General features: G+C 52.5%; 2 protein-coding genes across 12 annotated transcripts in view; one reads left to right on the top strand and one right to left on the bottom strand.

Annotated features, from left to right (window-relative positions):
• Window positions 1–7,537, top strand: part of FBXO25 (F-box protein 25) — a 53,277-nt gene extending 45,740 nt beyond the window's left edge. For 4 of the 10 annotated variants that reach the window (XM_060652794.3, XM_078445200.2, XM_078445194.2 and 1 more), the window contains 4 exons: window positions 1,842–2,024; window positions 3,290–3,433; window positions 5,788–5,814; window positions 6,354–7,537. In XM_060652794.3, the coding sequence (XP_060508777.2) occupies window positions 1,842–2,024; window positions 3,290–3,433; window positions 5,788–5,814; window positions 6,354–6,443 (444 nt within the window). In that variant the 3' untranslated portion in view covers window positions 6,444–7,537. The remainder of the gene's footprint in view (window positions 1–1,841; window positions 2,025–3,289; window positions 3,434–5,787; window positions 5,815–6,353) is intronic. The other 6 variants (XM_078445196.2, XM_078445195.2, XM_078445193.2 and 3 more) reach the window with 5 other exon arrangements.
• A 12,054-nt stretch (window positions 7,538–19,591) lies between these two features.
• Window positions 19,592–26,793, bottom strand: part of TDRP (testis development related protein) — a 41,118-nt gene continuing 33,916 nt past the window's right edge. For both annotated transcript variants that reach the window (XM_078445201.2, XM_078445202.2), the window contains 2 exons: window positions 23,169–23,272; window positions 19,592–22,019 (listed from right to left, as the gene is read on the bottom strand). In XM_078445201.2, the coding sequence (XP_078301327.1) occupies window positions 21,674–22,019; window positions 23,169–23,272 (450 nt within the window). In that variant the 3' untranslated portion in view covers window positions 19,592–21,673. The remainder of the gene's footprint in view (window positions 22,020–23,168; window positions 23,273–26,793) is intronic.

Here is a 26,793-nt window from a genome sequence, read left to right as displayed (position 1 = left end):
GAGACTGCAGGGGACAGTGCGTGACCGCACGTCAGTCCAGCTCGTGGGTGTGAGAGTCATGGTGCCTGAGTCTGGGGTCCTGCCTGCGGGGAGCAGACCCCTTGCTGTTGCTGCTGCTGCTGCTGCTGAAAGGTGGCAGAAACTCCCCCAGGGCAACGACAGGCGGCCCTGCTGTGAGGGGAGAAAGTTGAGGGCGGAGGCGGGTCCTCACTGGGTCCTTTGGGAGCCAGGACAGCTCGAGGGCCTGCAGCGAAGGTGGGTGTGCTTCCACAGGAGTGGGAGCGGATGCCTGTGATGTGCCAGGAGGGCCAGAGCAGGAGGGGAGGAGCAGCAGCGTTCCTGCCCGCCTGGGGACCTGCTTGCTGAGCTCAACAGGAAATGGCTCAGCAGTGGGGGTGGGGGTGGGGGGGGTGGGGGGTGGGGGGGGGGCAGCTGAGTGGAAGGCACCACAGCTTCGGCTTCCAACTGACGGTCCAGCCGGGGCTTTGTGCTGCCTCACGTTTGCGCCATCAGAAGTCGTGATGAACCACGCTGGTGTTTTCTGTGGTGCCGTCTGGTTCAGTCACACTGGACCGTCCGGCCTCGCCAATCAGGGCGTTTCCTGCGCCTTGTGAGGGCAGCGGGTGTTCATGAGCTCCGGTGTGATGCGCAGGTTCCTCTGGGGAGGAGGAAGGAGGAGCACAGGAGCAGAAGGAGCCGTCACGTTCCTGCTGTAGTGCCCACGGAGCGTGTGTGTGGGCCCGCGCGTGCGCCCTCTGCCGTGTGCCAGCAGCACTGACAGCTCGTGTCTGCGGGCGCCGTGCTGTCCAGCGGAGGCGGGGACACGTTTGTCAGTGCGATGGCAGGAACACGGGACACGCCTGTGCAGCACTGCCCGGTGACGTCTCCCAGGCTGGTGGCTAGGGGTCCGACGAGGGGAAACATCCTCGGAGATGTGCCCTGAGCTGTCACCACGCCCGGAGGCATGGGAAGCCTCCTCACAGCCCCCGCAAAGTGCCACGATGCACCTGTATCGGGGCTGCTGCTGGGCAGTGACACAGCGACGACGTGGACCGAGAGCGCGCGGCCTGGCCCCTCTCCGCACCTGCCGGGGGATTTGGGGACCAAGCTCGAGGAGTGCTCCCCCCACAGGCACCGACTGTGCCTAGGGAACTGGGCTGCCCAAGAGAACAGAAACCAGAGGGAGCCGGCCGTCCCTGGGGCTGACCGCCAGGGACGAGGACAGTCTCTCAGCCTCTCAGCCACTCAGCCACGTCAGGAGTGTGCACGGGTGTGCACGCGTCCCCGAGCCCACAGGACTCTGCGCCCTTGTTTAACCCTCACTGCGCTCCCCGTGTGCTAGTGAGGGGTTCTTGCCGGGAGGTGGGGGTGCTGACAGGGTGCCTGCCTCCCTCCCTCTGTCGCCTCTCTCTCCATCCGGGTCCCCTCCCCCACCTCCCCTCCACTCCCCCCATGAGATGTGCACAGGCTCCACCCCATCCCCTGGAGCTGCACCCTCGGGAGGGAGCGGGGAGGGCATAGCTTCTACATTAGAAACTGGATACCCAGAGCTGCCGGGGCCTCTGCGATCAGCCAGTGGCTCCCCGCCGCCCCCCTCCCTGCTCAGGACCCCCTGGCCCCCAGCCACGTCCGTGTCACGTGGAAGACGCGAATCTTGCGCAGGGGGAGGGTGTGACCCCCGGGGCCTGGGGCAGCACAGGACTCCACTGCCAGGAGGGAGGGACGGTGGCATTTGGGCTGCGTTGGTCGGAGCTTCTGCTCAGGCTCGGCTGCTGGGCTTCCTTGTGGCCTGGCGCCCTCTCGTGCTGCGCACGGTGAACCGCCGTCCGTGTCCCTTCCAGCAGGTGAACGACGGCCTCACGCTCAGCGACCTCCCACTGCACATGCTCAACAACATCCTGTACAGATTCTCCGATGGCTGGGACATCGTGACACTGGGCCAGGTGACCCCGACCCTGTCTGCGCTCAGTGAGGACCGGCAGCTGTGGAAGCGGCTGTGTCAGTACCACTTTGCGGAGAAGCAGGTGAGTGTGGGGGCCCCTCAGAGCTTGTGCAGGACCCCGTGATTTCTCCTCGGGAGCTTGTGAAGTTCATTTTCCACATTGGGGAGGGTCCGTGACGGCAGATGTGACCCAGCACAGATGGCAGAGCGAAGCAGGGCTTTCGGGTCCCCGGTCGGCACCAGGGCATCTGTTCGTTGCCCGCCGGCCTCCGCCGCGCCGCATGCCCTGTAGGTGCTGTGCCCCCTGAACCCGAGCCTGTGCCCAGCAGCTGTACATGGCTCTCTGCGCTCCCCTCCCCGCAGCCCGTGCCTTCAGACCCAGTTCTGAGAACCGGCGACCTGCTGGCCGTTCCGGTTTGCTGTCGTGCCTCCGGGACCGGAGCTGGAGTCTCATGCATGTGAGGGGCAGGTGGGACGGTCAGGAACCAGGCCACCTGTCAGAGGCGGGTGTGGCTGCTGTGGGGACAGATGAGGGCAGTAGACAGAGCCTTGGATGTGTGCTCTCGGAGGACAGGGTGGCGGGTGTCCTTGAGAAAGGGCAGGTTGTGGTGTGCGTGAGGGTGCTGCAGCCACGCCGTGTCCCGGGGTTTCCCCAGCGGGCTGAGAGGATCCACGAGAGCACTGGGAGCAGAGTGCAGTTTCTGGGAGATCGTTGGTCCTCTGGAAGAACGTTCAGGAGAGCGTGAGGATGCGTCCGAGGCCAGGAGGGCGGCACAGCTCCTGGAGGAGGAGCTGGGGCTGGAGTGGCACAGGGAAGTGAGCGGGCCACCTGCCCTGGGGACCAGATGGAGTCCAGGGTGTAAGGGACCCACCAGGCCTGGCGCTGGAGGTCCTGGGCCATCAGCTAAGCAAAGGGCCATTGGGTTTAGTTGGAGGCCTCTGTGACCCCAGAGAAAATGGTCAAGGTGGATTTGCTGTCGGAGAATCAGAGAAGTCAGGATGAATTTCAGCTGCGAGGAAAGACTGGGGTTCTATGGTCAGCATAGATGAGGGGTGTTGGATTCTTTGGAGGGAGCAGGGGGACAAGCCAGGGAAGGAGAGAGAAGGTTCTCCAGGATGGAGGCGGCAGGTGGGACTTGCCTTGGGCGCTGTCTCTGTGACGGTGGCAGAGCCCCAGGAGGGCACAGGTCTCCTGGGTGGGGATGCTGCCTGTCCTGGTCCCATCTGATTTGATCCAGGTGAGTTGGATTTCAGGTAACTGTCGTGCACTCTGCTGCCTTGTGAAATCAAGCTGCACCTGATACCGTCTGTGAAAGCCACGTGCTGAACAGAGTTGTGTGTGTCCAGTTTTGTAGACACCTGATCGTTTCGGAGAAGGGCCACGTGGAGTGGAAGCTCATGTACTTTGTGCTGGAGAAGCACTACCCAACCCGGGAGCAGTACGGGGACACCCTGCACTTCTGCCGGCACTGCAGCATCCTCTTCTGGAAGGTGAGGCGGCTGGGCGGCTGCATCCTGGACACGGCTGTCCACTGTAGGCCCAACAGTAAGAAGAGGGGAGTTTCCTCAGCGTCCCGGCAGGGGGACCGAGTCACGGAAGTAAAACGTACAACTTGGAGTCTGAATCAGAACGCGTTTCTGCCTTTGCTGGGCACTCGCTGGCAGGATGTGTCCCCGGGTTGGTGGGGCCCATGGCACCTGGTCCCGGGCCGGTGCCGGTTTCCTGCCGCATCTCCTGCCTGCGGTTCTGGATGCCCTACCGGCCCACAACTGGAGGGCAGGGGTGAACTGTCCTTTGTACACCTGTGTGGAGCCCGTTCGGAGCTGTCCCGGGACCCCTTGGAGGTGCCTCCACAGGCTCCCCCTCCAGGCCCAGCCCCCACAGTAGGGAGGGCACAGCCTTCCAGACACACAGGGGGTTTCCTGACTTACCTGACGGAAACTGGACCAGAGTTTCCTGACTCACACTTGAACCCGAGTACCCAGTGTGCTGGGCGCCAGGCATCCTGTCACCTCCCGCCACGCAGACCCGGGGCTCTCCTGGGCCCTCCAGGCGGAGGTGAGCACGTGCACACCTGCCCTGGGCAGCCCCTCGTCTTCCTCACCTGCTGATACTCTGCATCTGGGACTGTGGGTTTATGTTGTGAGACTTCCACGGGAGGGCGGAGCAGACCCTGCTGAGGGTGACCCGGTGCGCGTCCCGTGTGCGGCATGGCCCTCTCGCGCTCTCCCGCCATCCGCTTCTACCTGGCCGATCCAGCCCTATCTGTTCACTTCTACCTGTGATTTGTTAGGTGGACCATATGGCAAGCCCTAGGTTGTCGGAAAAGAGAGGACTGCTTGAGATTTTTCTCATTTCACGTTATATTTACAGTAGTGTCACTTCTGGGTTTTCAGGTTATCCGTGGCAGTGAATGTAATGATGTTGTTTGCTGTATTATTTTAATGGAGGTTTATTTACTCTGTGAAAGGAGGGCAGCGTCAGGATCCTTCCTGATGCCTCCTTGCTCCAGTTACATGCGATCGTGTTTCTGACTCGCTGGCTTACACTTTAGCAGGACTTCCTTCTCAGAACGGAAAAGACAGAACATGTCATGGGTCTTGCAGTGGCTGTCCTGTAGAACATGTTCTCTAGAACACAGTTCAAGAGCAGAGCGTCTGTGAGCAGGCCCGTCCCTCCCTCGGTCTCATGTCTGTCAGAGGATGAGTGGGGCTCCAGGTGGGGGCAGAGGGGCCTGGGTCACCAGTCGAAGGGCACAGACAATAGTGTGATGGGGGCCGCGTGTCACACACGGCAGGTCCTTGTGGACAGAGAGGTGTTGGGGGCTCACCTGACAGGACCAGACTGACCTCTGTCTGCAGTCCCAGCACTGATGCCAACCCACCACGGTGTGTCCCCTGATGCCGTTGGAGCGGGTCCCTGCATGCGATCTGGTCTCAGGGCCCCTTGCTCAGTGCCTACACTGGGGGCCCTGCTCCTTCCTCCTGCCTGTTCTGCAGCTGAGTGTCTGGACCCTCCCCCCCCCCCCCCCCCCCGCAGCTCCAGGGAGAGTGGTGTCAGGTTGGGGGGGGGGGGTGTTGGGAGCCAGACAGAGTCCAGGTACTGCCTGGGACCATGTCACCTGTCTTGGGGTGTCTGCCACCAGAGATCAGATTGAGTAGAGGCCAGTGTTGACGACACTGCAGGTCTGGGGCTCTGGGTGGGAGTGATTACAGCCGGCTGTGCCTGTGTGCAGGAGGTTCCCGGGCCGCCTCGTGCACTCTGCCTCCACGATGCAGTGACCATACGCTGGTATCCAGCCCCAGGTCCCTGCAGCCAGGCCCACACGTGCCGGGCGGGTGGTGGTCTCCTTCCTCTTGACCCCAGTGGGTGGTGGGCGGGTGGCCACGAGGCTCCTGGCACCTGTGGGATCTAGTTCACTTGATTCAGCAGCAGGCGCTCAGCTGTGAGGGAAGGAACAAAGGGCTTTCCTTAAACCTGTCGTAAACCTTTCAGTACAAAACGTACGTGGAAACACCAGCTCTGCTTTGCGTGTTCTAGTGAACAGTCCCGAAGAGCTTGGGCACCGAGTGGTCAGTGGAGGTGGATGTGGAAACGGGCATCTTTGTCGCTGCCACAGGACCATCTTCAAGTCAGGGGGTCCTCGGTGCTGCCACCCACGCTCGCTTTAACGATACGTGTGTGGCCTGGTCTAATCACCCGATGGTTCCCGTTAACACTCAAACACCTGTTATCAGAGCCAGTGTTCAGTGCAGCCCACTCTCTCGCTCGCTCTAATGCTGGTTTTCCTTTCTCTCCCGCCCCTGCCCGCACTCCTCCCGGTTCTTTCTCCACGATCTCGAAGGACTGCCGCCTTGCTTTGTTGTTCAAGGTACCTCCGTGCTAGACCAGGCCTGTGTCGCGTCCCATGCATGCTCCCCACCGACCGGCTGGCCTGGGCTCCCAGCATGCGTGGGGCCTGCGGCCAGCGGTGGGCTCCTGCCCGCTCCGGCCCCACCAGGGTTCAGGGAAGACCCTGCAGGCCAGCGCTCGAGCGGCAGGCTCAGCCGGAGAGGAAATCGTAGACTAGTCCTTAGACCTCCCGCGCAGGTGCTGCCCTGGCGTGGCCGAGGGCTCCCATCGGCCTGGGCTCTCAGTCCACAGAAAGCCTGTGTCCTTAGTCCTCTGTCCTGTTAGGTGTGACCCTGGTCCCCAGCTGCACGCTGCCTGCGAGCTGATGGGCGTGGGCCTGACCCCACGGGGCAGGGTGGGAGCAGAGCGGCTGTGGGGGAACACAGCGTGTGGCGCCAGGCCAGGGAGGCAGAAACCCCCGGCCCCTATCTCTTCTGACAAACTGCCGTGGCCCGTGTACTTCCCACGTGTTGTGACGGGGCAGCTGCTGGGTGCTGACGCCTCTCCCTCCCCCCGCAGGACTCGGGGCACCCCTGCACGGCCGCCGACCCCGACAGCTGCTTCATGCCTGTGTCTCCACAGCACTTCATCGACCTGTTCCGGTTCTGAAGGTGCCGTCGCTGCGGGAGGGGCATCAACACCGGGTGGCACCCACACCAGGCAGCAGCCAGCGGTGAGGATAGGGACACGAGGACGAGGACGACGTGGAGAACGCTCCCCCGTGTGGCCAGGGCTGTGGGGCTGGTTTCCGTTTCAAAGGGGGTCAGGGCACCCAAGCAAACGCATTTCTACTCTCTCCTCTAGAAAGTCCTTTTCATCCAAGTCTACTAAAATTGGCAACTTTGCAGATTTATAAGTACGGTTCAGTCAGATTCTGGATTTTTAGCACCACACTGTGTGCTGAGCTGACACTAACAGCTAATGCTGTTCTTCCTAACTGTCCAATGATAGTTTCCTGATTTCGTAGTCATGAGAGGCAGGGGACAGAGTAAGTGAGCCTTGTAGATACCGGGTGCAGAGTATTTATTTTTCTTCGCGTGTGTTAACTGCACTGGCTGTGTCCAAGTGAACCCTCTGCGCATTGAACCTCGGGAGACGTGTGGTGTCTCTGTGTTTGGTGGTCGGGCTGTGAACTCTGCACAGCTTCGTGGCCGGCAGAGGCGGTGGTGGGGTGCTCCCGGTGAACCACGGGGCAGCAGCCAGCCACGGAGCATGTGCCACGGCAAGGAGGAGGAGGGACAGCCCTCGGCCTCGACTGCCCTGTACTGGAGCTCCTTTTACAGACAGAGTAATAAATCTTGTCTGTCTACCGATGGAGCTTCTGTTTTGCATCTTTCTGGAAAAGTGTGAGTGATTTTGATATCATTTATTTAAACTTTTAAAAAAGATTGCCTTATTTTTAAAATAATGCACGTCTGTTTCAGATAATTTTGAAAATAAAGGTGTTAAAAAAGAGTATAAAAATCCCCCATAATCCTGCCCCTGGAGGGGCCTGCTGTCTCTTGCCAGAAAGGATGTTGCCACCCCCACCCGCTGTTGGAGAGGAACACATCGTGGATTCCGATCTTTCAGTAGGTGTCAGGGACCACCCGCCCACCCCCCCGCGGAACCATTTCTACTTTGTCCTTCAGTGTTTGTTCCTGCCAGGTGTATTGGAATGGTGTGCAGTTTTGCGTGCTTGTAAGTAAAGATTCTGCACCTTCGGTGTCCTGTCCTGTATTGCCCTGATGCTGGGGGCACAGCTTGTACGCGGTGCACAGTCGCTTCCCGCGGAATGGCCGTGGAGCCCAGAATGTCTGTGTCTTGTGTGAGAGCTTCTCATGGAGCGTAAGCCTCCGTTTACCGTTTTCACTTTATGAGCAACCGTTTTCTCAACAGCATTTTGAAAGCATGGTTTTCATTGGTTGCTCAGCACCATCCAGACCGGTCTTTGTTGTCAGGGCCCGCGGGCTGTGCAGCTGGTACCTCCTCAAGACAAACGTGTCGAAGGATGTTTTCAGACTGTCCTGTGAACAGAAGTTGTCACAACCGGAGACAACGGTGTTGAGTCCCTAAGGACGGCCACCCCCACGTCCTGTTCCCTCGGCGCTTTTCCTAAGGGAAGGACGAGGCGTGGCGACATTTCCTTTTCTTTGTCGGCCATTCGCTTCTGCTTTTGGTCAGTTACCTAACGTGTACCTTTTGCCTGTTGCCTTTTGTATTAATTTCTTCTAAAGAGGATATTGAAGTTTGGGCTCTTTTCCCCAAACAATGGTGATGGTGTCGCAGGGACAGGAGCACAGCCTGTCTCTGCACGGGGGACGCAGTCAGACCCAGACCTGGGATGCGCGAGGCCCAGGTGCGTGCACGAGCCCGGCCCGAGCTAGTGGCAATCTCAGCCGTGTCCAGGAAGACACGGAGTTGAGGCCGCGGACTAAGGCGGCAACAGCCACGTGGAGGCACAGATCCATCCTCCGGGATGGGGCGAGACACAGAGCGGTCGTAAATCCACACCCTGGAATGCAGGTACTTGGGAATTCCGGTCTGTGGAGAGCCTTCCAGAGCATGGGACGGTGAGACATGAGGGCATGGACAGCTGGAGACCCTGCAGTCAGTCTCATGTGCCTTTGGTCCCGAGACGGGGTGTGCATGAGGTGAGCCCTGTGGGCACTGCCAGCCCAGGAAGCCCATCCAGACGCAGCCCCACTTTGCCCGTCTCAAGGCACAGAAAGATGTTTCTCACCCGGTGTGGACACAGAGGACCGAGGTGGTCCCTGTCACAGTTCAGCAGGTGGCACTGTTGACTGTTGAGGCCTTGGTCCTGAGAAGTAGGTCTGCTGTGAGACCGTATTCGAGGATCTGACTGCGTCTGACGTGTGCCGTGCGTGAATGCTGCCATTGTCCTGCTGTGCAGACACCTGTGTAAAACGTGTTCGCTTGTGTCCTCTGACCTTGCTGAACCCCTGACTCGGCCCAGAGCAGTTGTGTAGATTCCTTACGAGCAGCGACACGCGTCCCCATCCTCGGCAGCGGGGAATACGGACTGGAACTGCCAGGTTAACAGCAGGGTGTAGATATCTGTCGTCTCTCTCGTGAGGGTGGCTGCGAGGTCAGCTGTGTGCTTTCTGCAGACGCCTCTATCAGGTTGAGGGTGAGGCTTCCAGTTCTACTTCTTGGGGAGTTTTTAAATTATGAGTATTGGACTCTGTCAAGTGTTTTTTCTGCATCTGTTGAGATGATGTGGTTTCATCCTTCATCCTATTTGGGTATCACATTGGCTAATTTAAGATTTTATCTTTAATCCCTACCCTCAGCGTGGGGCACCAGCTGAGCCCGCCAGGCGCCCACATCCCTTGATCTCTGCAGGTTGCACCACCCTTGCACTGTGAGCTGAGGCCCTGCGTACATGGTTGTGGGTTTGGGTCTTCCGGCGTCAGGTGCAGGGTTTTTTGTAAGAGGCCTCAGTCTGCACGTTGTCGTGCTGCCTGGTTTGGGCACCAGGGTGAAGACGGCTTCCGAGAATGACCTTGCCCTGGAAGTGGTCCAGCTACCCTTTGGTGGAAGGGTGTGTGGAGGACTCATGTTAATTCTCCTTTAAACATTGGGTAGAACTCCGTGTGAGTCGTGGTTCCTGAGAAGCTTCCCTGTCAGAGGATAAGGCTGCCCGGTTCTGCGTGTCTGCTTGGAGCTCCTCTCCCGAGGAGCCTGCGCTTCAGCAACGGCCAGAATGCTTTCTCCACAGTCACTGCCAGTGATGGGTGCTGCCCTCTGAAAACCAGTTTGAAGAGGCAGGAGGTCGGGGCGCCTGGGTGGCTCAGTCGGTTGAGCATCTGACTTCGGCTCAGGTCATCATCTTACAGTTCGTGAGTTCAAGCCCCACGTCGGTTCCGTGCTGACAGCTCGGAGCCTGGAGCCCTTCGGATTCTGTGTCTTCCTCTTTCTGCCCCTCCTCACTCATGCACTCTCTCAAAAAATGAATAAATTTTAAAAATCTGTAAAAAAAACAAAAAAAACCCAAAAGCGCTCATGGTTTATGAAACATCACATCACTTCCTTCATGAACTGTGTGTGCAAATCATGCTCCACCCCTCCTCCTCCCTCCTCCCCACCTTGCGTGCCATCAGACACCGCGCAGTGACCCACCAGAGGGTGTGCACAGACACGAGGAAGGCCGTCAGGACCTACCCGCCCTGGGCGCCCGCCTGCCAGCACCCTCCGGGCTGACAGTGTCCGTTTCCACCCGGTTCTCAGTGCAGCCTTGCCCGTCTGTTGTCCTGCACAGGTTCCTGGCATGTAGACACCAGTGTCCCCGTGACTGACCTGAGTGGATGTCTCTGGAGCCCCGAGGGTGGCGTGGCAGCAGGTGTTGTCCCACAGACCACCCGCGTTGGAAGAGGTGGGTGACCCCGCCGTGTGTCCCTCGCTGTCCTGTCCTCTCACCCAGGGTCAGGCCTGCAGCAAGTGCTGCAGCCAAGAACTGGCTTGTGGCCCTCGGCCAGAGAGGAGCCAGGAGGCAGCTCTCCAGGCACCTGGACTCCTCCGACCAACACTGCTCTTCTGTTTGGGATACGACCTGCCACGTCATGTTGTGTTTTGTTTTTTTGGAATAAGAAAAAAATCACTTTTATTTGGTAGTCATTTTGAGGAATTTGCGCGGGTAAATACAACCACCTTTCTACTCTTTATGCAAAAAATTCCAGTGTCATTTTTAAAACTTTAATTATGGTAAAGTACACACAAAATTCATAATCTTAACCACTGGTAAGTGTCCACGGGCATTAAGTACATTCAGATTGAACAGCCACCACCGCTGTCCCCTTCCAGAACTTTCCACCTTCCCAGACTGAAACTCTGTCCCCATTAAACGCTGACTTCTGGTCCCAAGCCCCTGGCACTGCCATCTACTGTCTCCGACCTACCCTGGATACATACAATACCTGGGTTCACACAGCATCTGTCCCTTTGTGACTGCCTTTTTCACTTAAAATAATGTCCTCAAGGTCCATCTGTGTTGTAGTAGGTGTGAGAGTTTCCTGACTCTTTAAAGCTAAATAATATCCTGTCGTCTTGTTCATCTGTGGACAGACACTTGGTGGCTTACACTTTTTGACTGCTGTGAACATGGGTGTGTAAATATGTCCTCAAGAATGGGGCACCTGGGCATCCAAATTGGCCATGAGGAGGTCAAACTTTCACTCTTTGCAGATGACATGATACTGTATATGGAAAACCCAAAAGATTCCACAAAAAAACTGCTAGAATTGATTCATGAATTCAGCAAAGTTGCAGGATATAAAATCAATGCACAGAAATCAGTTGCATTCCTATACGCCAACAATGCAGTGACAGAGAAATCAAGGAATCCCATTTACAGTTGCACAAAAAACCATAAAATACCTAGGAATAAATCCAACCAAAGAGGTGAAAAATCCATACGCTGAAAACCATAGAAAGCTTATGAAAGAAATTGAAGGCACAAAAAAATGGAGAAAGATTCCATGCTCCTGGATAGGAAGAACAAATACCGTTAAAGGGTCGATACTACCCAAAGCAATCTACATATTCAGTGCAATCCCATCAAAGTAACACCAGCATTTTTCACAGAGCTAGAACAAATAATCCTGAAATTTGTATGGAACCAGAAAAGTCCCCAAATAGCCAAAGCAATCTTGAAAAAGAAAACCAAAGCAGGAGGCATCACAATCCCAGACTTCAAGCTATACTACAAAGCCGTCATCATCAAGACAGTATGGGATTGGCACAAGAACAGACACTCAGATCAATGGAACAGAACAGAGAACCCAGAAATGGACCCACAAGCGTATGGCCAACTAACCTTTGACAAAGCAGGAAAGAATATCCAACGGAATAAAGATGGTATCTTCAGCAAGTGGTGCTGGGAACACTGGACAGCGACATGCAGAAGAATGAACCTGGACCACTTCCTTACACCATACACAAAAATAAACTCAAAATGGATGAAAGACCTCAATGTCAGACAGGGAGCCATCAAAATCCTCAAGGAGACAGCAGGCAAAAACCTCTTTGATCTTGGCCACAGCAACTCCTTACTCAACACGTCTCCAGAGGCAAGGGAAACAAAAGCAAAAATGAACTACTGGGACCTCATCAAAATAAAAAGCTTCTGCACAGCGAAAGAAACAATCAGCAAAACTAAAAGGCAACTGACAGAATGGGAAAAGATATTTGCAAATGACATATCAGATAAAGGGTTAGTATCCAAAATCTACAAAGAACTTATCAAACTCAGCATCCAGAGAACAAATAATCCAAGGAAGAAATGGGCAAAATACATGAATAGACACTTCTCCAAAGAAGACATCCAGATGGCCAACCGACACATGAAAAAATGCTCAACATGACTCGTCATCAGGGAAATACAAATCAAAACCACCAGGAGATACCATCTGACACCTGTCAGAATGACTAACATTAACAACTCAGGCACAACAGATATGGGCGAGGATGCGGAGAGAGAGGATCTCTTTTGCATTGTTGGTGGGAATGCAAGCTGGTGCAGCCACTCTGGAAAACAGTATGGAGGTTCCTCAAAAAACTAAAAATAGAACTACCCTACGACCCAGCAATTGCACTACTAGGTATTTATCCAAGGGATACAGATGTGCTGTTTCGAAGGGACACATTCACCCCAACGTTTATAGCAGCACTATCAACAACAGCCAAAGTATGGAAAGAGCCCAAGCATCCATTGATGGATGAATGGATAAAGAGATGTGTGGTATATATATATACAATGGAGTATTACTTGGCAATTAAAAAGAATGAAATCTTGCCATTTGCAACTACGTGGATGGAACTGGAGGGTATTATGCTAAGTGAAATTAGAGAAAGACAAAAATCATATGACTTCACTCATATGAGGACTTTAAGAGACAAAACAGATGAACATACGGGAAGGGAAACAAAAATAATATAAAAACAGGGAGGGGGACAAAACAGAAGAGACTCCTAAATATGGAAAACAAACTGAGGGTTACTGGAGGGATTGTGGGAGCGGGGCTGGACTAAATGGGTAAGGGGCACTAAGGAATCTACTCCTGAAATCATTGTTGCACTATATGCTATCTAATTTGGATGTAAATTAAAAAAAAAAAAAAAAAACAGGGCGCCCTGGGTGGCTCAGTTGAGCGTCCGACTTCTGTTCAGGTCATGATCTCATGGTTTGTGGGTTCAAGCCCCACGTCAGGCTCTGTGCCGACAGCTCAGAGCCTGGTTCCTGCTTCAGATTTTGTGTCTTCCTCTTTCTCTGCCCCTCCCCCGCTCATCCTCTGTCTCTCTCAAAAATATGTAATATTAAAAAAAAGTTTAAGATTCTATTTTGACTCCTTTGGATAAATACCCAGAAACAGAACTGCTGGATCAGTTGCTAATTGTGTTAATCCTGTTTTGAGGAAGTGCTGTACTGTGTTCCCCAGACACCGTACCATTTCATACCCTGCCAACACTGCCAAAGCGGTCCGGCTTCTCCATATTCTTCCCACACTTGTCACCTTCTGAGGTTGGTGTTCGTTCCTGTACAGTAACCACCCTAACGGGCATGAGGTGTCTTGGTGGTTTGGATTCGCATGTCCCTGATGAAGAGTGATGTTGAGCACCTTTCCATGTGTCCGCTGGCATGTGTGTGTCGTGTTTGGAGAGAGGGCTATTCAAGTCCTCTGCCCACGTTTTAGTGAAGTTGTATTTTTGTTGTCTAGTTGCAGGAGTTCTACCTATATTCTAGATACTCCTTACAGGTCTGTGACTTGAAGATCCTGCCCCACTGTGCGGGTTGTCTTCTCATGGTTATGTCTTTGATGCTTACACTTGGCAATTTAATGGAGCCCATTTCTCTCTTTCTCCTGTTGTTGGCTGACCTTTTCATCTCTGTAGAGATCACTGACAAATCCAAGGTCATGAAACTCTCTCCCTGCTTTTGCCCAGGGCTTTTAGTTTTATTTAGCTTTTGTGTTTAGGCATTTGGTGAAAGGTATGGTGGAAGGTAAGAGCCTGACTTCATTCTTTCATGTGTGGACATCCGGTTTTCCGAGCACCATTTGTTGAAAACACTGCCCTTTCTGTCCCTGTATGGTGTTGGCACCCTTGTCTAAAATCATGGTGTGAGGGTTTCTTCCCAGGCTCTCTGTTCTACTCATTGGTCTCTATTGGTCTAAATGTGTTCTTATGCCAGGACCAAACTGTTTTCACTACTGTAGCATTTTACAGAGAGAGAGTGCATACAAGTAGGGGAGGGGCAGAGGGAGCCCCTCTCTCTCCCACTCTCTCCCTCCCAAGAGGGAGGGAAGAATCCCAAGCAGGCTCCGTGCTCAGCCCAGAGCCTGACATGAGGCCCAATCCCACAACCCAAGATCCTGGAATCATAACCTGAGCTGAAATCAAGAGTTGGACACTCAACCGAGCCACCCAGGTGCCCTTTCATAGTGCGTTTTGAAATCAGGATGTGTGTGTCCTCCAACTTTGTTCTTTTTCAGGATTGTTTTGGCTACTTGGGATCCCTTGAGATTCCATGTAAATTTTACCATCTTTTTTGTTTCTGCAAAAAAATGCCATGGGATTTTGATGAGATTGCATTTAATCTGTAGATCAATCTGGTGGTGCTACCATCTTAATATGAAGTCTTACACCCACAAGCACAGGGGGGTCTATGTATCTGTGTCTCCTCTAATTTCTTTAAGTCACGTTTTGTAGTTTTCGGTGTACAATACTTAGCCTCTGCCATTGCGTTTATTCTTAAGTATTTTATTCTTTGTTCCTTTTATAAATGAAATATTCTTAATTGCCTTTTGTGATTTCTCATTGTTAGTGTGTATAAATAGACGCATCTGTTGTTTTGATACTGATTTTTTATCCTTCAACTTTCCTGAGCTTGTTTATTACACTTTTTGGTGGTTTTTGGTTTTCTTCATTTTTTTTTTTTTTTGTCTTGGAAGAATCTTTAGGGTTTTCTACAAATAAGATCATGTTATCTATAAACATAATTTTGCGTCTTCCTCCAATTAGGATGCCTTTTATTTCTTGTCTAAGTGCTGTGGCAAAGCCTTTCAGTGCTATGTGGAGAAGGAGTGGTGAGAGAGGGTCCTTGTCTCACTCTGGATCTTAGAGGAAAAGCTCTTGGTCTTTTGTCAATAAGGAGGATGTTAGTTGTGGGCTTTTTTTATGTCCCTTTGTAAGATCAGGCAGAATTCTATCTTAGTTGAGTATTTTTTTTTTTTTACCAAGTGGCTTTTCTCCATTGGTTGAAATGATCATGTTTTCCCCTTCTCTCTGTTAACGTGTATGGTAAATTGATTTACCACTCAGTGGATTTTATCCCTTTTACTGAAAGTGGAGGGATTGATGTTTTTTGCACTGTACCCTGGAGTTTCCAATGTCCTCCTTCAGTTCTACACTTGATCTTAGCCAAAAGGCCGAGAAGCGATGTCCTCCTTCAATTCTATCACTGTTTGCTGCAGGTGTGATTATCGATCTTCTTGATGAATTCTCAACTGTTTTCTTTATTTAAACAACATGAAGATGATAAAATTATAGGATGTCTGTGATTGACTTTAATGTCTTTGGTCAGTCAGGGGCACCTTGATAAAACAAAATGGGGTCATCACTGGCCGAATGGGTGGGTACACACAGGACTTTATACCCAGGCTTAGCAGACTTGTGTAGACATTCTGGGCTTTGTGGGCTACATGCTGCCTTACCCCCAAGGGCTTGGCTGCGACACCGCGATGCAGGCAGCCTCCCCACGAGTGACTGTGCCACGTGCCAGACTTTGTGGACACAGAAACATGCATTTCATAGACTTTCCATGTGTTGTGATATAGGATTCTTTTAAGTGTTTTCACCATTTAAAAATGTAAAAATAATTCCTGTGGGCCATGCAAAAACAGGTGGTGGGCCAAATTTAGCTAGTAGGCAGTAGTTTGCCAACCCATTACTTATAGAAGAGAAAAGTATGTTTGATATTTTCCATTTTACTTTTGCAATAAAAAAAACAGGTAACAGGTATTTCAAAAAGTATATGTCCACTGTAAAAAGCTTTCTTAAAAAGCCAATCCACAGAAAATTTTAAATGCTACCCATAATTCTACTTGAGGTAATTATTCATATTTGGATACATTATCCCAACATTTTTATGTTACTTTTGAAGACACATAAGCTCCCAAACATAAAGTGAGGGAGACGGGAGGACGTGGTGCCCTCCTGGAGCATCCAGAGTTGAGTGTCTCCACAGGGATGGTTTCTCCTCTGGTTCCTGGGAAAGTTGGCTTCATGTGCTTTCATGTGTTGAGCTTGGAGATTTCTTTCAGAACAGAAATTCTTGGTGTCTCTCCATTTACCCTACTGACCAGTTCTGAAGTCTCCAGGGAGGAGAATTCTGAAATTCTAGTGATTGGGGGGTGGGGGGAACCCACTTCTCCAAACTCCATTGGAGTGAATGGTATTCCCCTTCCACTTCCAGACTTGTTCAGCTTTCTTGAAAATAAACTTTGCACTTTTTAAAATCCTATAAATATTTTCCTAAAACTCTAACACTGATCTTGACTTAGTAAGGAAATCACAGTCAATAGAAGTAATCCCAAAGAGATCAGTAATAATGAGTTGTTTGGAAAGCTGCAATTATACACAGCCTGTATCACCAAATGAAAATATCTCCTCTGCAATTCTGGAAAACCATGTTAAGACCATTTCTAATTGCATACGTTTATCCATCCAAATGAACATCCTTCTTGCGCAGCACGGCTGCTACCGAGGTGGACCTGAGAATCCGGGCCAACAGACGGAGGTTATAAGGGCCTGGCGACATGATCGGAACCTCTGGAGACCCACCACCAGACTACAGGTGGGAGGCAGCCTGGCCGACAGCAGAGAACGACTCTGAGTGTCCGACCCCTGCATGGGTACGTCCTGATGATGGCGCCCACCCAGGATGGTGGAAAGGGACACAGCCTCCAGCATGGAAGACCTGCCTCCACTGCTTGGGGAAACTTAACCCTAACTTACCATGTCTAACATTTATGAGTTTTTACCAAGCCAGATACGATTCATACACCATATCCTGGTTTTGAGGAAAAAGAAGCTAAAAAGACATTTTTCAGCCACATGGAAAACTCTACTTGAATAATTTTGTTGTGCCTGTGATACAGTGGTGGTTCAGGGGAATATCATTTTTAGATGTGTATACTGACAGCATTTAGGATTGAAATGTCATGATGTCTGTAGTTTACATCTAAATGCTTAAATGAATCGCTCTCTAAATGTTGAAAAGTGACTTGGTAGCTGGCCGGGCTGTCAGATGGCCTGTCACAGAAAGTGCTTCCTTTTTACATGAAAAGGGAAGAGCCCAGGGTGGAAGTCCCCGAGATCGCCGCATGAACGGCCTTCGATCCGTGGAGGAGGAACGTGGTGCTGGTTCAATCAGAGACCGTGGGCGAGAGGCCAGGATGCAGACCCGGAGGTGGGGGAGGCTTGCAGCAGAGCCAAAGGTGCCCGTTGAGGAGAACGGATTCCGTCCCAGCAGGTCCTCAGCTGTGGTGGAGCCCGGCTCCCCCGGAAGGAGATGTGCACGGAACTGCGTTCACAGCGGGGCGGATGGTGTAGGGCAGGCCTTCAAAACCAAGGACGTCACCAGGCTGTGTGGGTGACCGCCGTCTTACTTACGGAAAGGTGCCACCAATGCTTTATTGAGAAAGTCAAAGAATACTCGGAAGAGAAAGGGTTTGAACTGAAAGTCTTACTGGCAGATGACGCACCTGACGAGCCTATATTTTCACCTCTAGATACAAGCGCACACAACCTCACTGCTTCAACCCCTGGGCCTGGGCAGCTGGCTGGTCACAGCCACTTGTGCCCACTGTGACTTTGTTCCACCCGCACACGGTGCAGACCCTGATCTGGACACAACGTGCCGGAGGAAGGCCTTGCTGCTGCTGACCCCACCACAGTGCTGGAACCAGAGCCTGTGCTCCCAGGGCCAGCCTGGTGCGACCAAAGCACAGTGGAGCTGCCAGCACGAGGTGACGAGATAGGGGAGCTCTGAGGGTTTAGGAGGGCCTGCCAAGTGCCCTGTAGAGGGACACCGGGATGCCCAGGCGCTCCCGACACCCACCGAGGGGCTCCGATTGCACAGGCACCTGACGGCAGTTACTAAAAGGACCCTTGATGGAAGTCAGTATCCAAGCCGGCCCTGCGGTCACCCCAGGGTCATAGCCTCTGCAGCCACACTCCCAGGAGCAAAGAAATGACAGTTTCACTCCTGTGTTCTCCCAACCAGATGGCCATTAGTGGCCTGAGGCCGCGTCACTGCCCTCACTGCGACTGCCCTGTCTGGTCGTCACAGAAAGAAGAGTCAGCACAGCACAGTGGGGGTGTTTTGAGAAAGACGACACTCCCGTGACTCCTCCCACAGCATGTTGTTATGATCGTCACTGTGCCTAATTTATAAATTACCTGGGCCGGGAGCCCAGCATCTTGTGACCAGCCCTCCTGGGACCTGAGCCGTGGCCAGGTGGGAGCCCCTGTGAACCCCTTGTACTGAGGATACAATGTCTCAGTGTGGCCCAGGCTGGGCCCGTGAATGGATCCTGTGGGAGCCCGGCTCCAGGGAACCGACGTCTAGAACCAGCAAGGACCTGCCCACGGCCAGCCTGACAGCAGACGAGTCCTCCGCGGCCAGCCAACCCATGCGTGGACGGGGACAGCTCCCTGGCCCCTAGGAGCCCACTGAATCGCTCAGGGAATGTCTGACGCCGCCTCATCAGAGGTTTGCACTGCTTTTGCAACAGAACCCACCCCGGGGTTCAGCTCCTCACCCGAGGGACGGTGGTGAACATTTATTGAAAAGTATCCCATCATTAGAAAAGCGGTCTTAGCCAATTAATCTTCGTGGCTTACTGAATAGTGCGCCACCTGCTGGTCTTTTATACAGGCAAAGAAAGACCCACTGAGGAATAAGCAGAAAAACCAGGAAACCAGGAGTAAGCAGGAGAAGAGAGCGGGCAGAGGAAGCTCCCAGGATGCACGGGGACCCCCGCACTGCAGGCAGGTTTGGGGGGCAGCTGGGACGTGGCCCCACGGGTGAGGCAGGGTGTGGACGACCAGGGTGATGGGACATGTACTGGCTCTCCACTGAGACAAGGAAGGGAAAGTCCAGAGGCCGCAACCGCCACTCAGGACACCCATGGATAGGGAAGGAAATCAGTGCCCCCCACCCCCACCCCCCGTGCCCCCCCCAAAGTGCCTGCTCCCTGAGACCCACGGATGTCTGTCCACGTGCTTCCCCAGCTCTTGAGGTACGTACCTGTCTCCTCGGACACGGGCCACCTTCTCAAAGACTTATGTCTAAGGGATGGTCATCTTTTTAAAAGATAAAGGTGCTGGGGCACCTGGGTGGCTCAGTCAGCTGGGTGTCCCACTCAGGGCATGATCTCACGGTTCGTGGGTTTGAGCCCCATATCAGGCTCTGTGCTGACAGCTCAGTCTGGAACCTGCTTCAGATTCTGTGTCTCCCTTTCTCTGGCCCCCCACCCCGCACCCCACTCTCTCTGAAAAACAGGTGATTAAGTAAAACTGTTGCGGATGTGTTCCTGATGCTTAGCTACATGAAGGGAAAGACTGCTTATTACGACGCTTTTATCTTTAAGCCCCAGAGCACGCACACCCCTCCCCCACGCACAGGTGCTGCGACCTGGCTCCTGACAGACCGAGGGCGGAAAAAGGCAGATATGCAAAAGATACATCTTGGAAACTTAGGTTGAAATTGGCATTTATTTATGAAAAAGTCTACACGTACTGTTTGCATTTTAAAATGAGGTTTAAGGTATCCAGAAAAGTGCCATTAGCTTTATAGTGGTTAAAGTCACCGGAGCATTTACCTTGGAGTAGACGCCAATAGTCATGCAAACTAATAATGAAAGAGGAAGTTGATTTTCTTTTTTAAAAAACCTCAGCATTAAGAATGGATTCTAACTTTCTTTGAAGCCACTCACTTTCCTTTAAAAAAACCAGCAACAGTAGGAGGAGCACAGACCACTTGCTCTTTACACAGTGAAGGTGCGTGTTCACAGGCTGCAAACAAAACCCCACATCAAAACCACATTCTCTTTAACCTGTGAACCACACAAAGTTGCTTTGGTAAATTCTTAGCAAGGAAAAATACTTTTCTCCCAAAGCACGTCAATAAATATATTAAAAACCACAAACATACTTATTTTCATGTCATCAGATGCAACAGAAGAGTTTATTTTTACATTAATCTTTGCAGACAGGAAAAATGCTTTACAGTGCGCGCTCCACTTCCCATCTGGCTTTGTCTTCAGATTTGAGAAACAGTATTATGAAGGAGGAGGTTGCCAACCCCACGTCACAGACTTCCACAGCGGTGAGTGACAGGCACTTAGCATCCCCACATGACTCTGCAGCGGCCCACAGGGTGCGACTCACACCTGCCGGCCGGGACCCCCCCCCCCCCCCCCCCCCCCAAACAAGGCAGCTTCGCAGAGCCCCGGACACAATGTTTATTTCCCCGGGCCTCTGGCTCCCGCTGCAGAATCCTTGCATAAACCCGCCACCGTGGGCATAGCTGGAGGGGACGCGGGGTGGCGGCCTAGCTACTGACCCATTTACCTGAGGAAACAAGCTTTCCCTGCAACGCGAAACCCCCGGCATTTCGAGGTTCTAACACAAACTGGACTAAACACCGCTAAAACGTGCCCCCCTTTCCAGACTTGGTCAGGTAAGCTCCTTGTTCAGTTAGCACAAGACGGGAGAAAGACAGCTACACGGATAGAGGACAGACGGACACTGTTCCCCCTTGGGAGTCCTGCCGTCAGGCCCGCGCGGTGACCCCCAAGAAGGTTAAACGAGCAGCACGGAGGAGGACAGTGTTTTTCACGAGAGGTATGCACAGTGTAACTGGAGGTTTTTGTTTTTAACCCAAACAACCCCTATGCCTTTTCTTTCAAACCACGTTACCTAAGACAGACTGGAGTGCCACCTGCCGTGGAGACCTGTGTGGCCTCCCTTCGAACACCCAACACCTGGACATCACAGAGAGGCACTTGCAGTGTTTTATACAGTTTAAACTCCATCAGCAAGTCAGGATTTGCCAGACACAAGAGTGTCTAAACTCAGTGGCTAAACGGATCCACACGTTATGGTTCCTTAACCTGCAATCAGAGAATGTGAAGATCAAGCCATGAAGTTCAGGACCAGTGAGAGGCACGCTTGGTCACCAGCCAGTGCACACGCGGGTCGAGACCACAGCCACCACCCAGCACGCACACGCGACCCCTCCTCCCAGGGCACAAGACGAAGACGTGTGCACGTGGTGGCATTTCACGCTTGACCAAACGTAGCCTCTGCTTTCCCGGTATCTAAAATGAGAGGAAGTTCAACTTGCTGGGTTAACCGGGTTAAATGCAACTGAACGTGACCTCGGGAAGACTGGTCTGGCGCCCGGATGACAGACTCCTGCTGACGGGAGGACGGCGCGGCTGCTACGGTCTCGAGAGTCACAGAGGCGCACGGATGCCACATGCGGGGGGCGGGGGACATGATGAAGACCGCGCGAGGCGGCTCCGCGGCCGGACGCCAAGCTGTGGGGGCTGTCGTGGGGCCGCCTCGGACGCACACACACCCTCTGGGGGCCCCCGCCAAGCCCGCAGAGGGGGACAGTCCAAATGTGGGCACACAGAGGAGAGCCCCTGCCGTCCACACGAAAGGCCCGGACGCCCCGACGCAAACAGACACACCGGGAATCACCAGACCGAGAGCCCGCACGCCACCAGAGGGGCTGCGCGGGCCCCTCCGGGGGGCGGCGTGCCCGCAGGTCACTCCAGCTCCTCCCAGTCGTCGGTCAGGTGGCCTCGGCTCTGCCGTCGGATGCCAACCAGCTTCCCGGCCGACCGGAGGCTCCAGCGCGAGCTGTTCCCCGAGCTGGCCAGGCTGGTGTATTTGCTGCAGCCGCCAGCGCCCTCCTCCCAGCCCGGCCCGGACGGGTGGCCGCTCGCGGGGTCGCCTGGCCCAGCGCTCACGTCCTCCAGAGCAAGTCGGGGAGGCTCCCAGCCTTCGATCTCATCTGGCTTCTTCGACTGTATGTTCTGTTTTAAACCCAAATTGTCCCAAAATCCCGATTTCTTCTCTGTCTTCAGCTCTTCCCTCAGCCGTAAGTTAGCTCTGCGGGAGACAAGAGGGCAAGTGTCGGTGGCCGCGGCCCTCAGGGCCTCAAGGAGGGTCTGCTGTATGCACAGAACATTCTTTGGTGAAAACTTTAAATCATTTAGAAGGTGAACACAAACCTACAGTGTCAAACTTAAAAGAAAACTTAGTCCCTACACGTCAGAGAAACCAAAGGCCGTATTTTAAGAAGACGTGCCAGGCGGCACACAGGCAGAGAGCTGGCTCCCAGGGAGACACTCGAGTGTTTTGAGTGCAACAAGAAACGAGGGGTCAAATTCAGAAACACAGGGATGGACATTCCTCTTATCAAATCGGTCTTCAGCAGGCTTATCACACTTAGCAGGCTTGGCTGAAGCGCTGAGTGGGGAACTCGTGGAAACCATGCCCCGTGAAGACAGGACGCTGCGGCGGGGGGGGTGGGGGGTGGGGGGGCGGCGCAGAGCACCAGGATGTGTGCGTTGGGGGCTGGTCCCACAGCCGGACTGGACCGAGGGGCCCGTGCACACAGTCCAGCCATGGGAGCTTGCGGAGAGGTCACGGCCACGGTGCCACCCAGGCGTCCTTGGGCCTCAACTGAGCACCTGGTCTGCGGTCCAGCTTCCAGAAACTCCCCTCCAGTCAGACATGCCATTGGCAATACCACTCAGCTGTCGCTGAATTTGGTATTTTCGTGTTTAAATACACTTTTTAGAATTTCAGTTACAGTCAACGTCAATGTGTCAGTTTAAATATATTCAATTTTCCAAAATCTTTTACAGTTCACCAGTCCTTTGCATTTTTAACTTTTTTCCCTTGATTTTTTAAAGCTAGAATATCTCCAGCACGGCTACAGGCCCTGGAAGGCTAACGCGTTCCACTTACAATTCTGAATTCAAGAGCTCGTCTGAGAAAACGCCTTCTTCCACTTTTCCATAACCTCTCAAAAGGTCCTTCTAGCCACCCTTGTGACCTTCTCCCAGAAAAACATTTTACTCGTTTTGTCTCCTGAATGTCAAAACTAGTACAACCCACTTCTGTCTACTCCCCGGGGAAGGAAACCCTCCTATCTGCCCGCGAGACGGAGGGACGGACCACAGTTTTGAGGTAACGTCACCCGCGGCACCTGCCTCCCTGGAGACCATAGCACTTGAACCCACGGAGACTTACCCTTTGGACTTGGGGGATTTACATCTTTCAAGCAGGTGCTGTTCATCGTCTTTATTAAACAGAGAAGTCACTTCCTTCCAGCCTCGGAAACTTGCTCCCTGAACCTAGTAAGAGGTTAGAAAAAGATAAAATCTGAGGTAGTAAATAGTAACGATGGAGCTTGAAGTTAGAAAAGAAACCAGCATGGCCTGCCTTCCTCCGCCGTGTCTGCACACGGGCAGTTCCCCCTGGCTGTAGGTGACCACAGAGGTCACACACACGGCACCCGCCACCAGCATGTCCAGGCCGCCAGGGTCACTCCCCCATGCTCCGGAACAGGCTGGCCAACAGTCCTATGTTGGGACAGCCGTACCAGGCTGGCGTGGGGGGGGGGGGGGGGTTGGAGAGGAGGTCACTTTACTGAGTCTGTCCCAGTCCAGATGTGTCTCAGTCAATGCCTGGTACCTCAGACTCAAAGGTCTGTGTTAATACGGAATGGAGGAAAAGGCAGGTCCCCTGAGCAGGTGCCTTGTGCATGAACTCACCGAGCTGGGCCTGGATTTCTCTTGTTTGTGAGGGAGTGGAGGGGAACAGAGGGGGACTCCTAGGGGGCAGACCGAGCTTTCGGATACTTTGACATGTTAAATATGTAACATAAAGTGACTGTGGACACTGGACCAAGAGGCTGCATGATGGCCACGGCTTCCGACAGTATCTGAGAACAGAGAAAATGGCTCGTTAACGAACCTGCTGGGTGACCCGATGGCCCAGCAGCCCCGAGAGGGTCCAGCCCAATCCTGAGTGCGAGCCCAATCCTGGGTGTGAGCTGGTCAGGGCCGCCCCATGGGAGAACTGTTCTCGATGAGGAGGCCTTTTCAGAGCGTGCAGATGAGCTGGGGAGACGGCTACGTCCTCCCGTGCTGCGGTCACCAGGCGGGGGGGGGGGGGGGGGGGACAGCAGTGCTGTCCAGCCCCGGGGTCCTCTTTGTTCTCAGCTTCCCTGTCGACTCTGTATCAACTTCTGCACGTTAATAAATTTCCATTTGTAACTTTTCAGTCTTTCTACCGTGTGCCCCGGCCGTTCCTCACCCTCCCCAGAAGCCAAAAGCTTCTTTTACCAGGAAGGTCAGAGTTCGTGGGCTCATTCTGTGGGACATCAAATCCTTGTTAGTTCACAGATCTGTTGAAGACCTGGGTTCAGGCAGTGAGGATGGGGGTCTCTACGGACAGGTGACACTGGAAGAGGCAGAAGTCACATGGAACTACACGGACAGATGATAGATGGCAGCAGGCCCACAAAGCAGAGGAGCCGGCGGTGAGTGCCCGTGTGACTCAGTGGGGCGGGTGGAACCGTGTGCAGCCACGGCCGGCTGGGCACTCGGCTCTGTGGGCCTGACGCCCGTGCCACAGACTGAGCTCTGACCACAGTGGTAGAAAACTAGACAACATTAAAGGAGGAAAGCGAGAAACTCAGGAACACCTGGAAATTGAAAACCATTCTTCTGAACAGCCAATGGATCAAAGGAGCAATTTAAACAAAAATCTTGAGACAAACAAAAATGGAAAACAACATACAGAAACCCGGGGCATGTAGCAAAAGCTGTGCTAAGAGGAAGCTCGTACAGAAACAAGAAAGACTGCAAGAAACCAGCCAATACTGTGTCTCGAGGTGCTAGAAAAAGAAGAACAAACTGAGCCCAAAGCTGGCGGAATGAAGGAAACGGTAAAGCTTAGAGGAGAAATAAGCGAAAGACAGAACATAAAACCGACAAATCTTTAGCTAGACTCACCAAGGAAAACAGGAGCCACGTGAACAAAATTTTATGTAAAAGACAGAAGACGTGACAGCTGATAGCTCATGACCACAGGATGGTAAGAAGCTATGAACAACATACACCAGCAAACTAAATGACCTCGAAAAAATGGATAAATTCTTAGAAACATACAACCTACCAAGACTGAAGTAGGAAGAAATAGAAAATCTGCACAAACCATTATTACGAAGGAGACTGAATCCGTAATCAAAAGTCTCCCAAGGAAGGAAAGCCCTGGACCAGTAGGCTTCACTGGTGACTCTACCGAACACTTTAAAAGAATTAACACTAATCCTTCTCAAACTGTTCCAGAAACTAAAAGAGGAGGGAACACTCCCAAACTCATTTACAAGGAAGGCCCGCATTATCCTAACAGCAAAGCCAGAAAAGGACACTTCAAGCAAAAAAAAAAAAAAAAAAAAAAAAATGGGCCAGTACCCCTGATGAATATAGATGCAAAAATTCTCAATAAAATACTAGCAGACCCAACTTCACAGCACGTTGTAAGAATCCCTCGCTGTGGTCAAGTGAGATTTATCCCTGGGATGTGAGAATGGTTCAAATATGCAAGTTGATAAACACAGTCCCCTTCATAAATGAAAGAATCAAAGGAAGCACTCTTACCTCAGTAGATGCAAAAAAAGTATTTAACAAAATGCAACACCCACTCATGATTAAAAACTCAACAAATTCGGTATAGAAGGAACAGAACAACTGAGTAAAGGTAATAAATGACAAGCCCACAGCTAACATCGCACTCAATGGTGAAAGGCTGAAAGCTTCTCTCAGATGAAAAACGAAACAAGGATGCTCACCCCTGTTCAACCTAGCAATGGATGTCCTAGCTAGGGCAACTGGACAAGGAAAAGGAGGAAGGGGCGTCAGAACTGGAAAGGATTATGTGAAACTGTCTCTGTTTGCAGAATACATGATTTTATATACAGAAAACCCCACAGACTCCAGCAAACCACTGTCAGGTCTAATCCACGACTTCAGTGCATCTGCAGCGTGCAAATTAACATTCAGAATTCAGTAACCTTTCTTTATGTTAACAGTGAATTTTCTAAAAAGGAAATAAAATGCTCCCCTTTACAACAGCATCAGAAACAATAAACTACTTAACAATAAATTTAATCAACCGGTGAAAGAGCTCTACACTGAAAACTACAAGACACTGGCGAAAGAAAAGTGAAGAGGACAGAAATAGAGAGAGAGTATCCTCTGTTCACGGACTCCAGCGATACTGCCCAAATCTCCATACTTCCCAAAGCTGACTACACACTCAGTGTGATCCCTGAATGATTCCAATGGTATTTTTTTTTGACAAACAATCCTAAAAATGTGTACAGAACCACAAAAGACCCCAGATAGCCAAACCACTAAGAAAGAAAAAGTGGGAAGCTCCACACTCCTGGATTACGAAGCTGGCATAATAAAACCCCATGGCACTGGCAAAGACACAAGGACACACAGGGAACAGAACCAACAGCCCAGAAATAAACCCTTATACACAGTCACCTGGTACCTAATGACAGCCATTAACATTCAGTGTAGAAAAGACAAGTTTCCTCAGTAAAAGTTTTCGGGAAAACTGGCCCACTGTCTTGTAGCACTCACAAAAATTAGCTAGAAATGCATTAAAGACTTAAATTTAAGACTGGAAAACCATACGGGGCACCTGGGTGGCCCAGCTGGTTAAGCATCCAACTTCGGCTCAGCTCATGATCACAGTTCATGGGTTCGAGCCCTGTGTCAGGCTCTGTGCTGACAACTCAGAGCCTGGAGCCTGCTCCAGATTCTGTGTCTCCCTCTCTCTGTGCCCCTCCCCTGCT

This window comes from Panthera onca, chromosome B1 (genome assembly GCF_046562875.1).
Source record: "Panthera onca isolate mPanOnc1 chromosome B1, mPanOnc1 haplotype 2, whole genome shotgun sequence".
NCBI classification, from domain to species: Eukaryota; Metazoa; Chordata; class Mammalia; order Carnivora; family Felidae; genus Panthera; species Panthera onca.
This window is presented reverse-complemented; position numbering and strand designations above follow the sequence as displayed.